The sequence below is a fragment of the Nicotiana attenuata genome, unplaced genomic scaffold (assembly GCF_001879085.1).
Source record: "Nicotiana attenuata strain UT unplaced genomic scaffold, NIATTr2, whole genome shotgun sequence".
Taxonomy (NCBI): Eukaryota; Viridiplantae; Streptophyta; class Magnoliopsida; order Solanales; family Solanaceae; genus Nicotiana; species Nicotiana attenuata.
In genome coordinates this window covers 309,597-335,614 of record NW_017671011.1, presented here as the reverse complement: position 1 = coordinate 335,614, position 26,018 = coordinate 309,597, and the positions used below count along the sequence as shown (strand labels likewise).

At 38.7% G+C, this 26,018-nt stretch overlaps 2 protein-coding genes across 2 annotated transcripts; both read right to left on the bottom strand.

Moving 5' to 3' along the window:
* Positions 1-3,089: 3,089 nt before the first annotated feature.
* Positions 3,090-4,085, bottom strand: LOC109205206. The gene has a single exon (XM_019367893.1). The coding sequence runs from the start codon at positions 3,990-3,992 to the stop codon at positions 3,162-3,164; it is 831 nt and encodes a 276-aa protein (XP_019223438.1). The 5' UTR covers positions 3,993-4,085; the 3' UTR covers positions 3,090-3,161.
* Positions 4,086-7,489: 3,404 nt separating this feature from the next.
* LOC109205205 lies at positions 7,490-9,289 on the bottom strand. The gene is made up of 2 exons (XM_019367892.1): positions 8,303-9,289; positions 7,490-7,833 (listed from the first exon to the last, which is right to left on the bottom strand). The coding sequence occupies exon 1, from the start codon at positions 9,164-9,166 to the stop codon at positions 8,312-8,314; it is 855 nt and encodes a 284-aa protein (XP_019223437.1). The 5' UTR covers positions 9,167-9,289; the 3' UTR covers positions 7,490-7,833; positions 8,303-8,311.
* Between the last annotated feature and the right edge of the window lie 16,729 nt (positions 9,290-26,018).

Sequence of the window (26,018 nt, the reverse complement as noted above, 5' to 3'; positions counted from 1 at the left end):
TTAGATCATGCTCATACAAAAAAGAAATACGATTCGTCTAGTGAAAAATCTAAGCAACCTCGGAAAGAAGCAAATGAAAGTATGCTTGATGAGGAAAATTCATGTCATAGTAAACGCCAGAGAACAACTACTTCCTTTGGACCAGATTTTCTGATATTCTTGTTGGTAAATGAGCCTCAAATATTTAAAGAAGCAATGTATTCTTCGGAAGCACAATATTAGAAAAAGGTAGTCAATAGTAAAATATAATCCATATTAACTAATCATGCTTTGGAATTGGTTGATCTTCCATCAGGTAACAAAATTTTAGGTTCCAAATAGATTTTAAAGAGGAAAATGAAAGATGATGGCACTATTATAAATAAAAGGTAAGACCTGTTGTCAAAGGGTTTAGACACGAGAAGGTCTTGATTATTTTGATACATACTCAATAGTAATAAGGATTACATCCATTCGGATGTTAAGAATTTGGCACCATGTACGATCTTGAAATCTATCAAATGGCTGTTAAACAACCTTCTTAAATGGGAATTTGGAGAAAGAAATTTACATGGAACAGCCTGAAAGGTTTTAACTTCCCGGAAAAGAAAGAAGGTATGTCAACTTGTTAAACTAACTAAAATAAGCACCCAAACAATGGCATGTAAAATTAGACCAAACAATATTGGAAAATGGGCTTACAATTAATGAGTCTGATACATACATTTACATTAAGAACCATTCAAATCACATAGTCATTATTTGTTTATATGTTGATGGTATGTCAATAATAAGTAAAGACATTGCTGACATAAATGCTACTAACCGTATGCTTGCTAGCAAGTTTTATATGAAAGACTTAAGAGTTGCAGATTTAATTCCAGGAATTAAAATTCATAGGATTCCCTTCCTCAAGGTCTAGCATTGTCTCAATCCCATTACGTTAAAATGCTACTCAAGTATTTAGATTTCAAAGTTGCAAAAACTCTAATTGATATAAACGTTGCTCTTACAAAGAAACTAGGTCAGATCAAATCCCAATTGGACTACGCTCGAGTGTTGAGAAGTTAGATGTACATTATAAATTGTATATGATCTGATATAGCTTGTATAGTAAATAAACTGAAGCGTTACATAAGTAATCCCGACGAAACTCATTGGTCGTAATGACACGAGTTTTGTGGAATTTAAAATACACCCAAAATTATTCTTTGCACTATGATACGTATCCTCCAATGATTGAAGGATATAGTGATGCAAATTGGACAGTGGATCAGAAGAAACTAAATCTACTAGTGATACTTTTATTCTATTAGTGGAGGAGAAGTATCTTATAAATAGTCCAAACAGACATGCATCACTTGCTCTACAATGGAGTCTGAGTTTATAAGTTTAGACAAAGCTGAAGTACAAGTTAAATGACTCCGAAATTTCTTTGTAGATATTCTATTTTGGTTCAAACCAGTGGCTCCTATATCTATTCGTTGTGATAGTCAAGCAGTAGGAGGAAGGGCTGGAAGCGTTATGTATAACAGGAAATCTCGTCACATACGTCAAAGACATACCGTTAGACAATTACTCTCTACTATGTAAAGTCAAGAGATAATGTGTCTACTTATAAAAGTCAACTAGAGATGTGGTTGATAAATCATCAAAGGGAATGAGACTATGGACGAGGACAAGTCATCATGGCGGTAACTCTACCTAGCTGACTAGAGATCCCAAGATCTAAGTTTAAGGAGATCAAATAAAGTTATGACTGACGGTTCAACATTGTCAAATAAATTTTTAATTTTATTCATGATAAAGACAATGTTTACTATTAATAAGAAAGTATTAAAGCTTTTTAATGGTTTTTAAATTTGATATGAGGATTATCAAATAGTGTATCTATGAGATTACACGTTTAGAAATTACGTATGTAAGTATGAAGTGTAAGCCGGTTCAAGGAGAATTTTGTAAGGCACTTCTCTACGTACTTATGAAACGAGATGGTATTCATTGCTGAAACAAATACAAAAATGAGAACCAAAAAGGGCTGAGAGTTGACTGTGTGACTTATGGTTATCTAGATATGACATAGTTCACTATGAAAAATTCAAAGGGTATAATAAATCCTTAATTACTTGCGAATCACGCAGTTTTTTATATATTTTTCCATCATATAGTCATTTTCATTCATGTGGGGAATACTCCCATGAAAATACTCCTCTTTACAAAGGAGCTTTATCCCTCATGCGAAAATGGAAAGAAAATCCTTGTGCCATATAGAGAAACACTTCTTCTACCTCTTTAAGAGTTGAGAAGAGATCAAACCTCACGTTGTCGTCATCTTTGCTCGGCTTCGGCTTCGGCTTTAGATCTGATTTGATTGATAAATTTTTTATACCAAATTTATTTTACTTTTTCGTTATCTATTTTTATTTTTCTAAAATTATTCGAGTGAAATTTTAAAGTAAAAATCGTGGTTTAAATTTTATTTCCCAACAGTAATTTCTAAATTTAATATTGCAAATTTCTCAAACAGTCCTTAACAAAAAAAATTTGAACATTTTTACCAAACATGCACTTATTTCCGAACAGGTACCTTTGCACAAGTTAAGACCCAAATTCGTTGGCTATAAATACAACGGATTTTCAGACACTAAAAACTAGCAAATCTGCATACATTCTCTCATCTCTTCTGTGCATTTTTGCATAGTTTTAAAAACAAAAACTTAAGTGTTCAGTTGAGTTCGTTGAAATTCTGCATTCTTATTGCATGTATTATAATATAGTTGTTTCATTCTATCTTGAGAAGAATTAGTCCAACAAACTTGGGTAATAGTGAAGGGATTAAATTCCTTAAGAAAACACAATTTTTTGTCGGGCTCGAAACTTTTCTGTTTCTGTTTTGTTCATCTAAATTTTTTTTTCTAATTTTCGGATTGTGAACACTGATATCTAACACAAATGAATTTAACAAAAAAGAAAATAAGTTGATTCATCCACACATATTTTGTGCAATCTCCATCAATTCCCTTGGACTTGGCAAAGCCATTATGTAGCTTGAGAAGGAATTAATAACTTAATATATACTATTTTAACTCGATTTATACCTATGCTCTTACTGGTAAAAAAAATTTAACTTTATTTATCATACTGTGTTACATCAAAAAGAAAAAAAGATGACAAAACTTGATTCAACCATTTATGCATTCAGTTTTAGAACCATCCCACGCTGGAATCGTGGAACCATTTTGGAAATTCAATTTAATCTTTTCACAATACACACGGATCTTGTTTCTCTTGGAACAAACCCCGGACTTAAACATGACTTGAACATCAATTTTCAAACCAAAGAGAATGTGGCCTCTTCCTTGATCTTTAGCCATTTCATTGAGCACCGAATCCCCGGTGAAGCTCCGTTTAGAATTGGGAAATGCAAAAGCGTCAAGCAACATGACGCTACTCTCTTTGGCTATTTCCAAATGATCAACCGATGAAGTCGTGTCAAGAACAACGTACTTGTATACCAACGTAGTCTCTGCTTGCAGTATCACGATCGATGATCGATGATTTGTATTTTTCACGGATACTTTGGTTTCCAAATTTGCTTTCAGCAACGATCCGTTGGAAATCTCAAAGGAACGAACAACGAATGATTCCACCTTAATTGTTGGCCACTCTGATGAAAATACTGACCATGCAACCATGCTCATAAGAGATGCAAACAAGATTAAAAAAACCATTAGGCAGAGCATTACACGGGCGAAAGAGAATCCTTGGCTAACTTCAGGGGATACATAAGGCAAAGGTCTAGCTGGATAATTATTATTGGGTTGTTGATTATAATCATAATAATGAAAGGGTTGTGCTTCATTTGGATTAGCAGGATAACCAGGACAGGGTTGAGCATATCCTGCATGATGAAATTGCTGATAATTATTATGATCTGTTTGGTAGAAATTTTCTGATCTTTGATAACCCAAAACTGGTTTTACTTCTTCCTTTTTATGATTTGCCATATTCATCCTCCCTCTACCCTACTTTGTCTTCTCTCATCTATGAAAGAAAGAGAAGAAATTAGGGATCAGAATTCAGAAAAGAGACAGAAAACTTTATGTTAAGTCAAACGACAAACAGATCTACTGGCTAAAATTGATGTGTAGTACACATGGAATTAGTGAACCCGAAATTATATTTCTAGTTAAAATTATATTATAAGAAGAAAAAATATTGACATTTAGAATAGTCCTAGTATAGATGTTGGATATATAATCCAGCACGCGGCTACTTTGTATCAAAGCATACTTCGTTTATAATTTGTGAGGATTAAGGTTTACAGCAAGTGACACATTTTATTATTCAAGAAATAGAGATTATGATTAAAAATTGTTAAGCATAAATTGTATATTTTTAAAGGTACTCATCGTCTTTAATTAGATACAATTATCCAATTAATACACGTATTCTTATTTCAAATGATAAGAAGTGGAATTTCTGCATAAATAATGCAGGGTTCGTTAAATTTTCAGGGATCACAATAGAGTGATCGTTACACGGTAAATGATAATATACAAATTGTGGTTAGAAAAGTGTAGGTACTCTTACATGCTAATGATAATAGTGATTGTAGGACAGAAATTTTACATTTTAATGAAGGCACTGGTCTTTCATTAAATACTATTATCCATGTTTAAAATAAAACATAAATTCCTAAATAAGTGTGACGGTATCACTCATGGAGGGGCAATTAACAGTGGAAATCAAACATTGCATTGCGTATGTATAGTAGTTTGTTGAGTATTGAAGTTTTGATGATTAACGAAGTAGGATTAAGTATTCAAAGAATCATGTCCTCAATGTAGCTGCTTAATTGTTCTGAAGAACCAGGTCTTCAGGAGAAAGGATCAGTTCCTCATGTTGATACTTGTACTTCGGCAGAAGACAGTAACTTTATCTCAAAGTTACCCAGGTCTGAGTTTGGTGAAACAAGACTGCTATAAGTGATAAGGGTCGTTTCTCAAGAAGATACGGATATTTCAGTCGGAGATAAAAGTGTCAAAGCGTGTGCAATCCTTGGAACAGTAGAGTCATATCAAAGAGGAAGCTGACTATGAATAGGACTCCTAGAAGATCTCAAGTTGAAGTGTTTAAATATGATCGACTTTAGACTTCAAAACTATCTTTTTACACATCAACAACTGAGTCATAAGTTATTTACTCGAGTCGAGTACTTGCATTGTATCCATCCTGAGTTAGTCTGGTGAATGTATTTTAGGGAATTGAGTTGTAATCAAGTGTCATAAACAATTAGTGAGTTGGAGTAAGTATTTTGCTTTACAAATTAGAGTAACTTGTGAATCAAATAGGAGTAGTAGGAGTACTGGAGAGTATTTAGTTACAGTCTTGTAATTGATACATTTTAGCTCATTGTTCTATTGGAGTTGGAGTTGAACATCCTACATGGTAGGTTGTGGTTTTTTGTTCCTTCAAAATTGATGTATTCATTTTATTGCTTATTCACTTTACTCTTAAGGAACACGGTAAAGAACCAAGTTCGTTAGTAATTCATACGGGCACACAAACTAACAATTGGTATCAGAGCAGGCTCTCTCACTTACACAGCTAACACCTATAGAGATCTTGGAAGCGAGATGAGTGCTCCATCTGGAATTAATGAAGGACAATCAACTACCAGGCCACCCTTGTTCAATAGAAAATATTACGGTTGGTGGAAAGCAAGAATAGAAGACTTCCTAATAGCTGAAGACTATGAACTATGGACCATAGTGAACCAAGGTCCTTTGATTCCTACTAAAAAAATGCACAAAATGAAATAATTCCTAAGGACCCCTCCTAATTTCTGGCAGCAAATTATAGAATGATGGAGAGGAATGCAAAGGCTAAGAAAATTCTTATCTGTGGACTTGATTCTGATGAGTACAATAAAATTTCTGTGTGCTCTAATGCGAAGCAGATATGGGATGCACTCAATTATCACCAAAACCCGTAAACACGACAAGAACGATCAATTTAATAAATAACTAGTCTAAGCATGGATAATATGATTAAAGTAAGCATTAATTGCAAGAAACAAGTCTCACATGCATGCTTTAACCCGACAACAACGCATAACTACTCGTCACCTCACATATACGTTGTACCCAACATCTAAACACGTAGCAAATAGACAAATAAGTCATATTCCCTCAAGTCATGGTTAACCACGATACTTACCTCGCTCCAAAGATCAAACTCAACGCTCAACCACAACTTTACCTCTCACACAAGCCTCCAAACTAATAGAGTCTAGCAAATTACCAGCCAAACGATTGAAATTAAGCCGTAGGAACTACCCACGATTGCAAAGAATTCAATTTAGGTCATTATTGAAAAAGACAACACCCGGGCCCGCTTGGTCCAAACCCGAAATTCGGACCAAAACCCAATTACCCATTCACCCCCGAGCCCGATTATATAATTTGTTTTGAAATACGATCTCAATTTGAGGTCTAAATCCCAATTTTACAAAAAAACTTATTTATATCCAAACCCCCAATTTTCACCATGAAACACAAGATTTTTGGTTGAAATCTTAGGAAATATAGTGAAAGATTGAAAGAAACTAGTTTAGAATCACTTATCAATGATTTGGGGAAGAAAAGTTCTTTGAAAAATCGCCTCTAGGGTTTCTAGGTTTGAAAATTTGAAGAATGAACCCAAAATTCCGTCTAACTCCCATTTTGATCAGCTGCAAATGTCGCATTTGTTACTTGGCGAACCCCGCAAATGCGAAAAAACCATCGCAAATGCGAAGCTCTCCACATTTCTGTTTTCTTCGCAAATGCGAAGAATAGTTCGCAATTGCGAACAATGATCTCCGCAAATCCGACCATTTGATCGCATTTGCGATCACTGCCTCCCCCTGTCCCACTTTGCAAATGCGAAGCTTTGTTCACAAATGCGAACTCTGGCCTTCCCAGCTACTCTTTGCAAATGCGAAAATGCGAGATCAGAGGCCTGCACCAGAACTGAACACCAGCAACATTTCTAAGTCCAAATTTCACTATATAGCCTATCCGAAACTCACCCGAGCCCTCGGGGCTCCAAACCAAACATGCACACCAGTATAAAAACATCATACGAACTTTCTCGCGCGATCAAATCGCCAAAATAACACCTAAAACTACCAATTGAACACCAAATCAAATGAAATTTTCAAGAAAACTTTGAAACTTCTAGTTACAGCGGGGCGGGGCGAGATCTTCACGGGTTTATGCGGGTTTGCCCCAACCGCACCGCACCGCTTGTCATCCTAAGCTATTATCTTAATTTTGACCGTTCCATAAAATATAGTAATTGTCAATGTGATAGTTTAGTATTTTTCGAATTGTGAAATAGCTAGCACAGTGATGAAGGAGGAATTGTAGAGATTTCTGTGGTTAAAGAATAAATCGTTAATTCGTAAAGGCAACTTAGGGTGTCAAGCTTTTTTGTAGATCAATGAATTGCCTTAAATTTGAAGTACACTCTACTACAGAAAATTTTTATAAATCAAATTACTCATATACAAACGTCTAGTGAGTTGTGCCGATCTACCACGGGAGAAAGCAGGTGGGATCAAATACTAACACTCTCTCACACCTGCCTATAATCACTATACTTACATTTATCCCGAATAGGAACCAATATTTAACATGAGGTTACTATACGCACACAAGAAAAAACAAAAAAAACGAAAAAAAAATACTGATGTTAACACCAGCATCAGTCCACTTCAAGCATCAGCCTGTTCTGAAAATCCAAATGGTGCAGCCTATTTCCTTGAGCTGCCAGAAACGCAACTCCATTCCCCTAAAGTGAATGTACCTTTGCCATCAGAAAGATTTGAATTAATACTAGTACACGCAGGAGTATACAAGAAACACATTAAAAACAAATCACCTAACTTTCATTTTATTTCATTAAGGTTACTAAATTATTATTCTTAACAAAAAAAGTCATGCAACGTTGCTTGTGTAACGTATTAAATTATTTGTAATCAACAAGTCACTAAACTTTGGCAAATATCGTATAAAATGTCCCTTTATTTTCTCCTAGTGACTTTTAATGATACTTAAGCTTACACATATAAAACAACTTAGTTCTTACATAATTACTCATCCTCCTAATAATTTTATTTGGTTGGAAACCTTATTTGAATGAATTTGAAAGTAGGGCTAGGTGTCAATGCCTTTTTAACTGAATTTTATATATTTATATATATATATATATATATATATATATATATATATATATATATATAACTGTAGAAAATTAAAAGGAGAATATCACTTACGAAAATTGTTTATGTGTTAATGAGACAATCAATAGGATCAGCTTTGGTCAACTCCCCTTTATCTTGAGGTCCATGCCCAAACTGAACTTTCACATCATTGCAATAAATTCGCAGTCTCTCAGTTTTCGATTCAGTGTTTGAAGTATATTGAATCCCTAAATAAATCTGCAGTGTAAATTTCAAAACTCCATTATTTCTCTCCCCCGTAGCTTCTGCTAAAATTCCTTTATCCAAGAAAGTTCCAGCTGACGTTGTCAAATTTGAAAACAATATAGCCGAACTTTGTGACGCCAATTTGAAAGGATCAACAGCTGTCTCAGCCAAAACATTCGTCTTGTATATAATGGCAGTATTTCCAGTATTCAATTTAATATCTAAGTCTTTATTCGAATTTTTCATGGACACATTGACCTGCCAATTACCTAATATTGAGGTGCTAGTAATCATAAGACTAGGAACTTCCATCGATACTAGATGAAATTCAGGCTTCTCCGTGCCAAATAAAAGCCAAATGACTAAACTAAACATGATCATTCCAATAATCAAGATTAGCATCATGCTAGTCATATAACGACCAAATGATGCCCTACTATTGTTTTCTTCTTGCAACGGCGTGTATTTTTGGGAATAATTCACATAGTATGCAGCATCGGCGCCTAAAGGGTATGAATTAGGGTTATAATTACTAGGATATCCTTGAGCTGGCATTATATAACTAGGAGGATGAAGAACATTAATACTATTATTATCATATGTTGAAGGGAATATTGCAGCTTGTTTATGAGAAATTTCGTTGTGTCTAGCCATCGAAGGGTAACCCATGACAGTTTTTTGTTGGTTTTCAATATTCTTTGAGAAATCCATGACTAGAACAACGATTTTTTTCCCTCTCCCCTTGTTTTCTAAATCAGTGAGAAGGACAGAAGCATATGGAAAAATGAAAATGGAAAGTGGAATAATTCCAAGTGTGTTTTTTTCTCAAGTGAAGAAGAGGTTAGCTAATGTTGATTGGATCGAGTGTAATGGATAAGAGAATATTAGCACAGGAAAGAAAATGTGGCGTTTAACGCAAGGATTGGAGGGAAGAGTAGAATATCAACCATTTTTAACTGATATATATAGGCCTTTAATTTGAGGACTTTGAAATATAGGAGGAGATCAGTAGTAGAAGAAGGAATTTGTGATGGTTTACACTTTTCGGGTTCAAAGCATCTTATCCCAACATATATGTAACGATCTTAGCAATTTTCAAATCTAAATAATATATGGGCATGGACCTAAAACAATTAGGAATATAGACTTGTTTTTCATTTGATCAAAACTTTGGCTACTTGTAATTGGACCTTCATATAGATGGACAAGTGTATGCATACTTAATTTTGCGGTTACCATTGAAGTTATACTTGCATTGCATACAAATTTATAAGTTTATTCATTTTAGAATTAACATTAGACTAGTGAGTCTAAAGTTGTAAAAAACTGTGTCAGAATTTACAAACTTAAGACATAAAAACGGGTCTGACGTAAGCCAAAATTCAGATAAATTATCTAAAGTTTGGCATATTATTTTTGTCTAAAGTTTTAAGTTTTGGCTTGAAAAAAGCAACTTCGAACAACTTTGTCTGAAGTTTGGGTTATTTCACTCATAATATCTCATTTGTACCTTCATTTGTTTCGCTCATGGTACCTCAATGTAACGAACGGATCGGTCATTTTGAGCGTTTGCAGTTCGCTCTGTAGTTTGAGGGCACGAGTATCTCCGCATGATGCATTATGATTAGTGTGAATCGTCGATTTTGGTTTTCAGGTTATTCGGAATCGATTTGGAAGAATAAATTTTATTGTTAAAGCTTTAAGTTGGAAGAGTTGACCAAGTTTGACATTTGTGAAGTTGAACCCGGAAACGAGTTTTACTCATACTACACTTTTGCACCTTGCGTGCAGATTATGATGTTGACGTTGTTGTGTATGGCGGGAGCTAGCATTGAAAGCATACTTGCATTCCGGTTATAGCTGCCTCTTGTTCATGGTAGCTCTAGACTTATGAAAAATCTGTTTATGTATAATTCGGACAGATAATGTATTTATTTTACACTAGCTTTATAAACTTTAAATCTTAGAAGCTCATGATTTGTACTACCAGTCCTTGGGAAATTCTTGTATAAAAGCAATTGTATTATCACTTCTTTTCTTGATAAATCTCATTAATTTGGATAGTTGTTAATTGGCTTACCTAGCAGGTTGGGTTAGATACCATCACGACTAGTTGGATTTTGGGTCATGACAAGTTGGTATCAGAGCTGATTATGAGATTCTTGTACTTTTCCTATGATGACATGATAGATGCGGTGTGTTGTAGGGGACTGAGATTTGCATGTGCAAGGTCACGATTCAGTTTTGAAGGGAAGATCATGAATTCTTAGGCAACGTAGACGGTTCCAGATGACTAGATGAAGGATATTACTACTTGGTATTGCCTGAGGAGAATGTATATTCAGAAGGCGCACTAAGTTTTGACTTACGGATGCTTCATGGTTATTGCGGTACTCTCCTGGTTGATCGACTGCTGATGTTCAGATTTTGCTATGTGGCATGGAAGAATTATAGAAGTATTTCTCGGGGGGTGATTATGTATGAGAGATGTGTTAGTCATTCGGGCGGTGGAGTTCGGATCAGATATGGTGGTTCATGTGTTCTATGGATTTGGAGAACGAGAGTTCTCAAGAGTAGATCGTTTTATTGTTGTGGACTGTGAAAATATGGTCAAAGCTAGCCAGAGGATGGTATGTGTTATGGTTAGGTCATTGTGGAATTTCGGAGGGTTAGTTATCTATTTGTAGGTGACCAGAGTTGATCTGGGGTCCATTGGTAGGCCCAATGATGATGTGTATTCTACACTGGATCGGATTCATTGACTCCGTACTGCTGTTGTTGAGGGATGTGACATTCAGTTAGAGTTGAGCTTATTCGTGTTCTGATATATTCTATGAGTTACCCTTCTATGCTATGAGGGGTTGTGATCCGTTGGTTATATGCACACATGGTGCGGTTCTATTTGGGCCTTATAGAGGAATTTGAGCGAGATGGGTATTAGGATATTGAATGACTGATTGCGCATTTGGTGATGTTCTTTCCTGGTATGTGGTAATGTGTTATTGCTTCCTCCGTGGTTATGGTCATGCACCTTGGGTACTGGATGTCGAATTGCATGTGGCCATTGGTTTTGAGCATTTTGACTGGAGGTATTTAATATGGACCAGTGTTTGGATGGGGTCACGCATTGCAGCTGGGTATGTCGGGATATGATCCTTTGTGATTGATTCGTGTGTTTTGGTTCTACGGTATATGATGGGTTCTTAGCATTGCGTTGTGCTGGTACTTGTTGAGCTTACGGGACAGTTCTCTCATACGAGTCATTTTCTATGCTTGAGTACACTTGAATTGTTGTGTATTGGTGCACGGATTGCACGGGTTGTGGCTTAAGGTTGTACTAGTGTGGCATGTCAGTAGGGCGGTTGTATTTGATAAGATGATGTCCTCTGACCTAGAATGGATGCTATCAGATCTGATTGTGGTATATTTGGAAGAATAATATCGGAAGTCGGCTTAGAAATTGGCTATAGTTCTTGTCGAACGAGAAGGAGCTCCATGACTTGTTGATCTGATGAATGGTTATGAGTTTCTGTGTGCTTCTTTCATCATCTGTTGTGTACGAAGATTTTAGACCGAGGTTTTGTTTGATATCAGGTTTATTACCAGTACCGATTTATTTTTAAGCAGCTACGGTGATTAGAAATTATTGCTATGAGTATTTGAGTTATGTGGTATATTACGTGATTCTATCTTGGGTTACGGTTAAGGCTCGATGCAGTTTATTCAGACTTATATGGTGTATAGATGCGAGATTTGGGTCTTCTAGGAAATTCCGGATGTTGGAAAATTGGATTCCAAGGTTTATGGGCTAAGGTTGAATTAAGGATCTTCAGTTAGGTTGTGTCGTCAGGCTTATATGGATTAGGGTGATGTGGGATCACCCCCGAGTATTGTGCATGGATAGGTTACATCGCAATTTGATGGATTTGGAACGACTCTTGTCACGTTCGAGGACGAACGTATATTAAAGCGGGGGAGGATGTAACGACCCGACCGGTAGTTTTGAGCGTTTGCAGTCCGCTCCATAGTTTGAGGGAATGAGTATCTCCGCATGATGTATTATGACTTGTGTGAATCGTCGGTTTTGGTTTTTAGGTTATACGGAATCGATTTGGAAGAACGAATTTCATTGTTGAAGCTTTAAGTTGGAAGAGCTGACCAAGTTTGACTTTTGTGAAGTTGACCGCGGAACGGAGTTTTGATGGTTCTGTTAGGTACGGATGGTGATTTTGAAACTCGAGCGTATTCCCGAATTTTCAATTGGACATTTCTAGAAGGATTCGACATTAATTGGCGAAAGTTAGAAATTTGAAGGTTTGGAAAGTTCATAAGTTTGACCGGAAGTTGACTTTGAGGATATCAGATTCGGATTGAGGTTCCAAGAATTGGAATAGATTCGTTATTTCATTTGGGACTTGTGTGAAAAATTTGAGTTCATTCCGAGTTGATTTAATATGTTACGGCGCGAGTTTTTGGAAGTCGAAAAGTTCATTAAGTTTGATTTGAGGTGTGATTCATCGTTTCGATGTTGTTATCCGTGATTTGAGGTCTCGAGTAGGTCCGTGTTATGTTTGGGACTTTTTTGTATGTTCGGACGGGATCCCGAGAGGCTCGGGTGAGTTTCGCATAGGTTTGGGTTGTGTTGCGCTCCTTTTTTATGTTTCGACGTCGTTTCTTCAAGCATAAATTATACCACATTAAGCAAATGAGCTCCAATTTGTGATTTTATTGAATCATTAAATCCGTATTGTAATTACGGAGCCATATCAAAAAGAATCGTCGTATCTGGACATCGTATGAGGAGTTTATGGCCATTTTACGAAGAATTGGGTTGCCAGATTTTTTTTATATTAATTACAAAATTGCCACTGACATCGTATTTAAAAATCTGCATTATTTTCAAATATTGAAACCAACATATCTCTTCATTATATGGTCCAATTGAGTGATTCAAAAGCCTAACTTGACTCAAATTTCACAAAAAATTCATTGGAGACATCAAAAGCGAGTTTCGGGATCGTTTGACACACGAAACGAGGCAGAACGTCTGGGCAAAAATATTTAATATCGAGGGTTTGTTCATTTGGTTATATTTTGAGTTGGGGAGCTCGGATTTGGGCAATTCTTTAGGCGATTTTCACCATATAAATTGGGGTAAGTGCTCTCTACTCGGTTTTGGTTATATTTCGTAAATCTATCTTCATTTTTGATAATTGGATTGTGAATTTTAAAGAGAAAATTGGGAGGTTTTGTCCAAAGTTTCATAGAGTGAATTTTTGAGTTTTGAACATCCATTCGGAGTCGGATTTGGGTGAAACTAGTATGGTTGGACTCTTAATTGAATGAATTATCGGATTTTAGGAGTTTTGTCGGGTTCTGAGGCGCGGACCCAGGTTTGACATTTTGATCGATTTTGGGATTTTGATTAAAGATTCGACCTTTATCGATTGGGTTTGTTTCCTTTGGCATTATTTGATGTATTTGAGTTATTTTTTGCTACTTTCGAGCCTTTCGGAGGTCGATACGCGCGTGATGGCATCTTTGGAGCATCGTTTGGCTTGCTCGGTATTGGATTTGGCTTGTTCGAGGTAAGTAACACTTCTAAACTTTGTGCTGAGGGTATGAACCCTGAATATACGTGTTATGTGTTTGGTGTTGAGGTGACGCACTTGCTAGGTGACGGGCGTATGGGCGTGCACCGTGTGAATTGTGACTCCGCTATTTTCGTGGTATTGTGTAGTTGCCTGATCTTATCTACAACTATAAAATCTCTACGTACTAGAGCTATTGAGTTGTGATCCATGTTTGAAACCATGTCTAGGATACATGCTTATTCTGTTGGGACCCACTGAGGTCATTTCTGCTGTTGAGTTATTTGCTTACATTGCAATTACATACTCAGTTGTACGCATTCATATATATATTATATCTCAGTCTTTGTTACCATTTATTGATACATCACATCATTATTTTTGGGCTGATTTTTTCATGATATTGTGAGCTCGAGAGACTAAAGAGATTGATGACTGAGCGAGGCCGATGGCTTGATTGTAAGGATATTTATGGGATTGGGCTGCACGTCGCAGCAAATATTATTGATTTATGATGGGATTGGGTTGCACGCCATAGCAGATGTTATTGATTTATGCCATAATTGGACTATTATAGCGCTTGGACTGAAGGAGCTCCTCCGTAGTCTGTCCACACCCCCAATGAGCGGAGGTACCTACTGAGTGCGAGTGCCGAGTGCGAGTGCCGAGTGAGAGTGCGAGTGTCGAGCGCGAGTGCTGAGTGATTGGGAAGATTGAGTGACTGTGAGGACTGAGTGACCGTGAGGATTGAGTGATTGGGAGGACTTAGTGCATTGATACACCAAGAGTATGCATACGGTTTTATCACTGCATTGTATTGCAGTTGGCATGCATATATTGACATGTAGGCATAGAGATGTATTTTCTCCATGCCATTTAATAATGAAACATCTTATTTGTTGTTGAAAAGTTTCGGGAAAAATCACAGTTTTACAAACCTACTCATGTTTTGGTGATTTCGGTGTAAGTGGAGTTTTCACTGATATACTTGAAAAGCATGCCTATTTTTCCAAAATTGTGAATCAGTTGAGCATCTTATATCTGAATATGTTTCTTGTACCATTATTAGTGTATAAAAGCAATTGTATTATCACTTCTTTTCTTGATAAATCTCATTAATTTGGATAGTTGTTAATTGGCTAACCTAGCGGGTTGGGTTAGGTGCCATCACGACTAGTTAGATTTTGGGTCGTAACACTCAATTTAAATTATAAAATTTTCATGTGGTAGCCAGTTTTGCACCACTTGTTGAATTTGTACCCACTTTTTAAAAAAGAGTTTAACTAATACCCAATTTTTGGATAACTTCAGATACATACGCTTTTCTATTCTTCTTTAGTGTTGTTTTCTTCTTCTTTGTACTTAGAGTTTCTTCTTCTTCTTAATTCCAACGTGAATTTTTTAAATTTGTTATTGTTTTGACAATTTGATGGTTGAGATTTGTGCTTTATGATATTTAAAAGTTATGTTTCAAATTTGAGATCATTTGGAGTAGATTTAGGCAATGAATCGTGCATTGCATTGTCGAAATTCGAAGAACAAGTTGTCCCCGCCGTGTTGCTAGTTCATCCTAGCAGAGGGGCCAGTCATCAGCTTCAGCTCTAGTTGCTCCACCACCGCCCGCCCAGCCAGCTAGGGGTGGGGATCAGTCAGTCAATGCTCGCCCCAGAGGGGGAGGCCGATCAGGGGGCGGTCAGGCCCGTTTTTATGCTCTTCCCGACAGACCCGATGCCATTGCTTCTGATGCTGTCATTACAGGTATTATTTCAGTCTGCCACAGAGATGCCTCTGTATTATTTGACCCCGATTCCACCTATTCTTATATGTCATCATACTTTGCTCGCTATTTGGGTACTCCTAGTGAGTTTCTTGCTTTACCTGTTCATGTATCTACTGCGGTGGGCGATACTATTATTGTAGACCGTGTGTACCGGTCGTGTGTGGTGACTATTGGGGGTCTGGAGACCCGAGTTGATCTTTTATTATTGAGTATGGTGGATTTTGATGTCATTCTAGGCATGGATTGGCTATCTTCGTGTCGCGCTATTCTAGATTGTCATGCCAAGATAGTCACGTTAGCTATTCCGGGTGTGCCACGGATCGAGTGGCGAGGTGTGGCTGATTATGTTCCTAGCAGAGTGATTTCTTTCTTGAAAGCCCAGCGTATGGTTGGGAAGGGTTGTCTTTCGTATCTTGCCTTTGTGAGGGATGTTGGAGCTGAGACTCCCAGTATTGATTTTGTTCCAGTTGTGAGGGATTTCCCTGATGTATTTCCTGCAGACCTGCCGGGCATGCCACCGGACAGGGATATTGATTTTGGTATTGACCTGGTGCCGGGCACTCAGCCCATGTCTATTCTGCCGTATCGTATGGCACCAGCGGAGTTGAAGGAGTTAAAGGAGCAGCTTCAAGAACTCCTAGGTAAGGGGTTCATTCAGCCTAGTGTGTCACCTTGGGGTGTGCCGGTTCTGTTTGTGAAGAAAAAGGATAGCACTATAAGAATGTGCATTGATTATAGGCAATTGAACAAGGTAAAAGTTAAGAACAAGTATCCTTTTCCTTGCATTGATGATTTATTCGACCAGCTTCAGGGAGCGAGGGTATTCTCCAAGATTGATCTCCGTTCGGGTTATCACCAGTTGAAGATCAGCGATTCGAATATTCTTAAGACAGCCTTCAGGACCAGATATGGTCACTATGAGTTCCTGCTTATGTCTTTTGGGTTGACCAATGCCCCAGCAGCGTTCATGCATCTGATGAACAGCGTGTTCCGGCCTTATCTTGACTCATTTGTCATAGTTTTCATTGATGATATCCTGGTATATTCGCGTATTCAGGAGGAGCACGCGGAGGATTTAAGGGTTATGTTGCAGAGATTGAGGGAGGAGAAGCTTTATGCAAAGTTCTCCAAGTGTGAGTTTTGGCTCAGTTCAGTGGCATTCTTGGGACACGTGGTGTCCAGTGAGGGTATTCAGGTTGATCCAAAGAAGATAGAGGCGGTGCAGAGTTGGCCCAGACCGTCCTCAGCCACAGAGATTCGTAGTTTTCTTGGTTTGGCAGGCTATTATCGCCGGTTTGTTCAGGGATTCTCATATATCGCATCGCCCTTGACCAAGTTGACTCAAAAGGGTGTTTCATTTGTATGGTCGGACGAGTGTGAGGTGAGCTTTCAGAAGCTCAAGACAGCTTTGATCACAGCTCCAGTGTTGGTTTTGCCATCAATTTCAGGTTCATATACCGTATATTGTGATGCTTCGAGAGTAGGGATTGGTTGTGTGTTGATGCAGGAGGGTAGATTTATTGCATATGCTTCTCGTCACTTGAAGCCCCATGAGAAGAACTACCCCGTTCATGATTTGGTGTTGGCTGCCATAGTTCACGCGTTGAAGATTTGGAGGCATTACTTGTATGGCGTATCTTGTGAGGTATTCACCGATTATCGCAGTCTTCAGCATTTGTTCAAGCAAAAGGACCTTAATTTGAGGCAGCGGAGATGGTTGGAGTTGCTTAAGGATTATGACATCACTATATTGTACCATCCGGGAAAGGCCAATGTGGTGGCCGATGCTTTGAGCCGAAAGGTAGTGAGTATAGGGAGTTTGGCATATATTCCAGTTGGGGAGAGACCTCTTGCAGTTGATGTTCAGGCTTTGGCCAATCGGTTCGTGAGGTTGGATATTTCGGAGCCCAGTCGGGTATTGGCTTGTGTGATTTCTCGGTCTTCCCTATATGAGCGCATCAGAGAGCGCCAGTATGATGATCCACATTTTCTCGTCCTTAGAGATAGAGTTCAGCATGATGATGCCAGAGATGTGACCATTGGAGATGATGGGGTATTGAGGATGCAGGGTCGGATTTGTGTGCCCAATGTGGATGGGCTTCGGGAGTTGATTCTGGAGGAGGCCCATAGCTCGCGGTATTCCATTCATCCAGGAGCCGCGAAGATGTATCAGGATCTGAGACAGCATTACTGGTGGCGGAGAATGAAGAAAGATATCGTGGGATTTGTAGCTCGGTGTCTCAATTGTCAGCAGGTGAAATATGAGCATCAGAGACCGGGTGGCTTGCTTCAGCAGATGGTTATTCCTGAGTGGAAGTGGGAGAGGATCACTATGGAATTTGTTGTTGGACTCCCTCGGACTTTGAAGAAGTTCGATTCTATTTGGGTGATTGTGGATAGGCTGACCAAGTCCGCGCACTTCATTCCTATCTGTACTACTTATTCTTCAGAGCGGCTGGCGGAGTTATATATTCGGGAGATTGTTCGGTTGCATGGTGTCCCAGTTTCCATCATTTCAGATCGGGGCACTCAGTTTACTTCCCAGTTTTGGAAGTCTGTTTAGCGAGAGTTGGGTAATCAGGTACAGTTGAGCACAGCTTTTCACCCTCAGACGGACGGGCAGTCCGAGCGCACCGTTCAGATATTGGAGGATATGCTGCACGCTTGTGTTATTGATTTCGGAGGGTCATGGGATCAGTTTCTACCGCTTGCACAGTTTGATTATAACAACAGCTATCAGTCGAGTATCCAGATGGCTCCATATGAGGCTTTGTACGGGAGGCGGTGTAGATCTCCAGTTGGTTGGTTCGAGCCCGGTGAGGCTAGGCTATTGGGGACAGATTTGGTTCAGGATGCCTTAGATAAAGTGAAGGAGATTCAGGAGAGACTTCGTACAGCGGAGTCAAGGCAAAAGAGTTATGCTGATAGGAAGGTTCGAGATGTGTCCTACATGGTTGGTGAGAAGGTCCTGTTGAAGGTTTCGCCCACGAAAGGTGTTATGAGATTCGGAAAGAAAGGGAAGTTGAGTCTGCGGTTCATTGGGCCTTTTGAGGTGCTTCGGAGGATTGGGGAGGTGGCTTATGAGCTTGCTTTGCCACCCAGCTTGTCGAGTGTGCATCCGATTTTCCATGTTTCTATGCTCCGAAAGTATATTGGAGATCCGTCCCATGTCCTGGATTTCAGCACGGTTCAGTTGGAGGGTGATGTGACTTATGATGTGGAGCCAGCAACTATTTTGGAGCGACAGGTTCGGAAGTCGAGATCAAAAGATATAGCTTCATTGAAGGTGCAGTGGAGAGGTCGGCCCGTGGAGGAGGCTACCTGGGAGACCGAGCGGGAGATGCGGAGCAGATATCCTCACCTGTTTGAGGCTTCGGGTATGTTTCTTGACTCGTTCGAGGACGAACGTTTATTTAAGTTGGGTAGGATGTGACTACTCGGCCGGTCGTCTCATGAGTTACCGCTCCGTTTCCCCCATTTCTGCTTCTTATTGCTTTGTTCATCTGTGTTTTGAGGTATCGGGTTGGTTGGATTGAATCTAGTTTGGTTTTGGTGAAGTTTGAGACACTTAGTCTCTTTTAAGAAGGCTTAAGTTGGAAAAGTCAACCGGATGTTGACTTATGTGTTAGAGGGCTCGGATGTGAGTTTCGATGGTTCGGTTAGCTTCGGGAGGTGAATTATGACTTAGGAGTGTAATCGGAATGGGTTTTGAAGGTTTGGAATCGATTTAGGCTTGAATTGGCGAAGTTGATATTTTGGCGATTTCCGGTTGATAGGCGAGATTTTAATATAGGGGTCGGAATGGAATTCCGAGAGTTGCAATAGCTTCCTTATGACATTTGGGATGTGTGTGTAAAATTTCAGGTCATTTGGAGGTGGTTCGGTTAGGTTTTTGATCAAAAGCATATTTCGGAAGAATTTAGAAACTTAGGCTTGAATTCGATGTGATTTGGTAGATCTGATGTTGTTTGAGGTGTTTTGACGATTGGAGCAAGTTTGAATAAGATATTGGGTTATGTTTGTGCTTTTGGTTGAGGTCCCGGGGGCCTCGGGGTGATTTCGGATGGTTAGCGGAAGAGTCGAAGTGTTATTGCAGCTGCTGAAGTTTACTGCTTCTGGTGTTTTCGCACCTGCGGTTTGGGGACCGCAGGTGCGGTGCCGCACGTGCGGGAGAGGAGCCGCAGAAGCGGTTTTAGGAAAGATTCGTCAGGAGCCGCAGATGCGGTTGATGAGCCGCATCTCCGAAGCCGCAGGTGCGGAAGCTTGACCGCAGATGCGGTTTTGGGCCTTTTAAGTGACTTCCGCAGAAGCGGATGAATGACCGCAAATGCGGTACCGCAGAAGCGGTTATGGGACCGCAGATGCGAAAAGGACTGGGCAGAATGTATATATTTCTTCCTTCGCGATTTTTGAAGGGTTTAACCATTTTTGAACTCGGAATTGGGAGCTTTAGGCGATTTTGAAGAGAGAAATCAAAGAGGCTTCATTGAGGTAAGGATTTTGGACATAAAACACATTCCTATGGTAGAATTTCATGAATTATGGCTGTAATTAAGAGGATTAAAGGGCTAAAAATGGAGGATTAGGGCTTGAGTTTAAGAGGCCTTTAATGGGGGATTTGAGGGGTCATTTGGACTCCGATTTTGGTGTCCTTTATATGCATAGACTCGTGGGGAGACGAGGAATCTATTGATGTAAAAATTTCTGAATTTCGAGACGTGGGCCCGGGGGTCGGGTTTTGGTAATTTCGGGATTTTTGGTATTTTTCGATTGTTTTCGCTTGGGCTTCGTTCCCTTAGCATATTTTGACGCCGTAATTCTGATTTTGACTAGATTCGACGCGGGTGGAGGCCGATTCGAGAGGCAAAGGCATCGCGGAGTAGATTTTCACCGGCTTGAGGTAAGTAACCATTGTAAATCTGGAACTAAGGGTACAAAACCCCGGTATTTGACTTGCTTTGATAAACACGGTAACGCACATGCTAGGTGACGGGCGTGTGGGCGTGCACCGGTGGAGATTGTGACTTGGTCCGTCCCGTAGCGACTATTAAGCTACGTGTTTGGTTTGGAAATAATATATTACTCCTTATTTTGGATATTATACTGTATTATGGGCTGTATGCCATGTTTGGGGCCTTGTGCCGACCTGTAGAAACCCTTAGGGGCATTTTGACGGTTTTCCTCACTCTACTTGCTAAAAACATATCCTCAGTCATGTTTTATCCATATAACTATTTAAAACTGGTTTTATGACTCCATTTCCTAGTTGTGATGGACTGTTTGGCTGAGTTCCCAATTTCTATTGTGGTGCCCGAGAGGCTGTGAGGTTTGACTGAGAAAGTCTACACATAACTAGTGAGCGTAGTCGACTATAAGTGTATGGATCGGGCTGCACGCCGCAGCGGTTACTATGATTTCTATTATTACGAGATAATACTGAGTTGAGTGCGATACTGAGTATTGTCTGACGAGAGTTGGGTCACGAGTGACTGGGAGGCTGCCCGAGGGGCTATATTCTGAGTGATTTCTTGCCCGAGGGGCCCTGTTATGATGTTTTCACTGCTTTCACTCTCCTTTGAATAAGACTCTGTTGAAATTATTGCTAAGTATCTGATTTCAAATGTTTAAAGATTCTTTGACGAAACTGGTTTCTAACTGTAAAGTTGATCTGTTATCCTGTGATTTCCCAGTTACATGCTTTTTGAACTGCACGTCACTGCTTTCAGTACTTATTTACTTTAGTTACTTACTGAGTTGGCGTACTCACGTTACTCCATGCACCTTGTGTGCAGATCCAGGTGCCCGAGCGGCCGAATGAGAGCCTTTCAGTTATTCAGCATTTGCCGGGTATTTCGAGGTAGCTGCATGGCGTCCGCAGCCCTGATTTCTCCCTTCTATCTTGTTATCTTTTCCGCATTTCCTAGACTATTGATGTAGTAGATGTTCAGACTTGTATTAGAGGCTCTAGACTCGTGATACCAGATTTGTGGGGCTGTGTAGTTCATGTTTTATTGACTTCTGCATATTTATCTGTTGCTTTACTTGCTTATTATAAAATATGGTATTTAAACCTGCGTAAAAGTGATTTAATGTTTAAGAAAAAAGGTTGTGGTTAATTGTTCAGTCGGCTTGCCTAGTAATGTGATAGGCGCCATCACGCCCGGCATTTGGGGTCATGACACAAGTTTTTGTTTCAAAACTTAAGATTTGAAATCTGAAGTTTCAATCAATAGATTGAACTACTTAAGGTTCGAATTTCGCATTTGAAAGATAGAAGAACTTCAGATTTGAGTTCTGAAGTTGCGTTGAAAGATTGAACTAATTCAGATTTTGAATTTCTAAACTTGCATTTGAAAGATAGAAGAACATCATATTTGCTTTGTAACGTTACATTGAAGAAATTAAAATACTTCATATTCGAGCAGGTATACTTTGTAAATTTTGTGCAATGCGGGTATAACTTCAATGATCGCCCCAAAATAGGTATATATGAAAATGCTACATTCAATTTATTCTTCTTTGGCCTCGAAATTAGCCCAAAAATAAACAAAAGCTATGGAGATTCACAATACAATAAGCCATGGAATCTCTATTAACAAACACCGAGCAAAGTTTTTGAAGCGGAAGAAGAAAAAGAATAAAAAATTGCACTTAAATATTTTAGTCTGAAGTGCAGTTAATTTTTTTGCACGCACTTAAGACATTTTAGTCAAAAGTGTAAATTTTGTACTTAAATGCACTTAAGATATTTTAGTCTGAAGTGTAGCTAAATTTCTGCATGCACTTAAGACGTTTTAGTGTGAAGTGCAAATTATTGAGAAACAGAAATTTGTTCTTCAAATTTTTGACTAGCCAACACACGATTCATGGCCCAAATCTACTTCAAATGAGCGCAGGTTTGAAACATAACTTTCAAATATCTTAAAGAACAAACCCCAATCATCAATTTATCAAAATAATAACAAATCTAACAAATTTATTTTGCAATAAAGAAGAAAAAAGAAAAAACCCTATGCAATAGCAAAGAAATGAGCGTCACAACTGATCACTATCGTAAGATACCATAAATCACCTTACAACCTGCTCATAAATACCATGTAAACTCATTGTCACCTCTGTTTTCACACCCACTAAGAAAAAGGAGGAGGAGGAGGAGGAGGAGGAAAAGCATAGAAGAAGCAACTTATTTGAAGTTATATGTATGTACTTTAGGTACAAGTTAATTTTTTTTAGGTACAAGTTAAATAGGGGCAACTAAATAGGACACCCCGTAAAACAATTTTCATAAAACCTTCTGAATATGCATGGAAGAAATTTTTTTTTTTCCAGTCAATCTTACATGCCTGGCCCAAATATTTGTTGGTCGATTAACTCTGATAGCAAATAAATTGCAAGAACAAAGAAATTAAAAAGATAGACAAGAATTAGAAAGAAGGGGAAATAAATTTAGAAGAAAGAAAGAATTAATGCTAAATAATTGAAAGCAATTAGCATTTGGTTGCAAAGAAGGTAATTGGAACTTATGCATGGAATAATTGAAAGCAATTAGCATTTGGTTGCAAAGAAGGTAATTGGAACTTATGCATGGAATTCTTACTATGGAAGAATTCTAGAGGGTCCAATGGAAAAAGGTTGTGCAATCCCTAATTCAAAAAGAGTATATTCAATATATATTCTTCCTGATGAGCTAAACCCTAAAGACAACTATTTATACTAAGAGCTACATAAGATTATGTATTACCCAATCATTTAGCTATAAGCTATTAACATAATTAAATCAATTTCATTTGATCATTGATGCTCTTTGACTGGAACCACCCTTGTTTAAATAGCGGCAATTGACATTCTTTCACGGGAAATTTTTTTTTGGTTCACTTGCAATTGTAAAGGAGAGAGTAGGAGAGGAGAGGACAGAGTAGGAGAGGAGAGGAGAGAGAGTCGCCAGCTAGACGATATGATGAATCGCCGCAAGGAAGAGAGAAAAGGGTTTTATTAGAAGAGTGAGAGAGCAAGTCCTAATTTGTGTGAGAGAGACAACTTTTCCAAATAAATCATAAAATTACATTTAAATTCTAAAACAATAATAGTGGCATTTTAAGCCGCCATTTAATATTCTAAAATCGCTGCTTTATGGATGATGTAGACAAATAAAATTTTATTAAATTCAAACCCATAAGTAATTTGAATTTTATCATATAACAAATACATATTACTCCAAATGATAATATGGGCTAGTATAATAGGGTAAATTATTTAAATCTAAAATGAATTGATTTAAATAAAAGTCCAATCTATTATTGGCTAGCCCGTCAATTGATCTTCTATCAAATGGGTCGGCCCATAAGCCCCAAGCCCAATGATCCACTAGGATTTTCTTGGAGATTACTCCACCCAACACCTATATAAAGGGGTCAAAGGATACGGTTAAGACAAGCAAGTAAGCAGAAGGAAAGGCTAAAGAAGCCCTGAAGAATAGCATAAAGGTCTCCATCCATATCTGCAATCGTCGTCTGTGGTCAAATTCCAAAGGCGAACTCAAATCATAGGCGGGCAGCTTCAAATCTTCCGTTCGTGATAACCCAACACCAAATCCTTGTACGTGACGACCTTCAAATTGTTCGTGACGTACTACAAATCTGAAATCCATCAAGTTCAAAATCAAGCTCTTAAGCTCTTGAACCATTGTCCGTGAGGAGAAGAATCAGTGGACTACATCTCTTTAGATTTAGATATATTTAAGAGATTGTAACCCCATCACTTGAAATCGAATATAATATTTGTCGCTATATTTCTTGTCTTGATTATTATTTTGCAGAAGCGAAATTTAGTTGTTACAAATTTTGGCACGCCCGATGGGACCATCTCTACCTCTCATCTCTTCTCAACTATCAACATTCAAGATCACTAAGATGGCTTCAAAGAAGATCAACTCAAAAGTTGTTGACTCCAAGTTTTCTTCTGACGTTGAAAGTATCCTGAATGCTATTATGGGAGTCTTGAGCGAATCATCCCAAGAAAGGCGAGCGTCTTGGGACAGCAAGCACTCCAAGTGTCGTCTGCACCAATGCATGCTTTGAGATCTTCATCATCCGAAGAAGAAAGGTCCTCTGCTAGCAAATGAGAGAGAGGAGATAATATTGCAGAAGTTGTGGAGAAAGCTCTTGCTCAACTAACTTTATACAATACCAAGAGTCAGCTTACCCAACCTGATGATGAAGTTTTAAGTGTTGGCACTATGTCAATCTCGCCACATGACATGTTCCAAACTGAGTTCAGTCCGTGGGAAGGTCTCGGTTATTCTTCATCATCTGCAATAATCATGGGGGCATTGATGACTAATACTTCGACAATGGAGGAGTAACTCACAAACCTGACAAAGTCGATCGATGGCTTAACAAAGTATGCTCAAGATCAAGATGTCCGTATCGCAAAATTGACAGGCATAGTTGAAAGAATGATGGATGGAGAATCAAGTCACGAACCTGGAAAGCTCCCTGAAGTCCACGAGAAGGCTGATCCTCCATCAAAACAAGTGTCATCAGCCAAAGAATTTCATGTCTCCTCCGAAGGATCAATTCCCATCGAACAATTGAAGGAATTCATTATGGGAACTATCAAAAATAAGTGTGAGGTCGCTTCAAAGTCTTCTCTCACGTACGCAAAGTCGTATACTGCAAGAATCGATAGCTTGAAGATGCCTGCCGGATATCAACCTCCCAAATTTCAGCAGTTCGACGGCAAGGGAAATCCAAAGCAATATGTCGTGCACTTTGTTGAGACATGCAACAATGCAGGGACTTACGGAGATTACCTTGTCAATCAGTTTGTCCGCTCACTCACCGACCTCGAGGCTGGATCTACTGATAGTTGGGACCAATTGGAGCAAGAGTTTCTCAATCGTTTTTATAGCACGAGGCGTACTGTGAACATGGTGGAACTTATGAACACTCGCCAACGAAAACATGAACCAGTTATTGACTTTATCAACCGATGGAGGAATGCAAGCCTTAACTGCAAAGATAGGATAAGCGAAGCTTCTGGCATAGAGATGTGCATCCAAGGAATGCATTGGGGACTTTGTTATATCTTGCAAGGTATTAAGCCCGGGACATTTGAAGAACTTGCCACCCGTGCTTATGATATAAAGTTGAGCATGGCTTCTTCGGGAAATGAAGAGCTGCCCATCTACAAA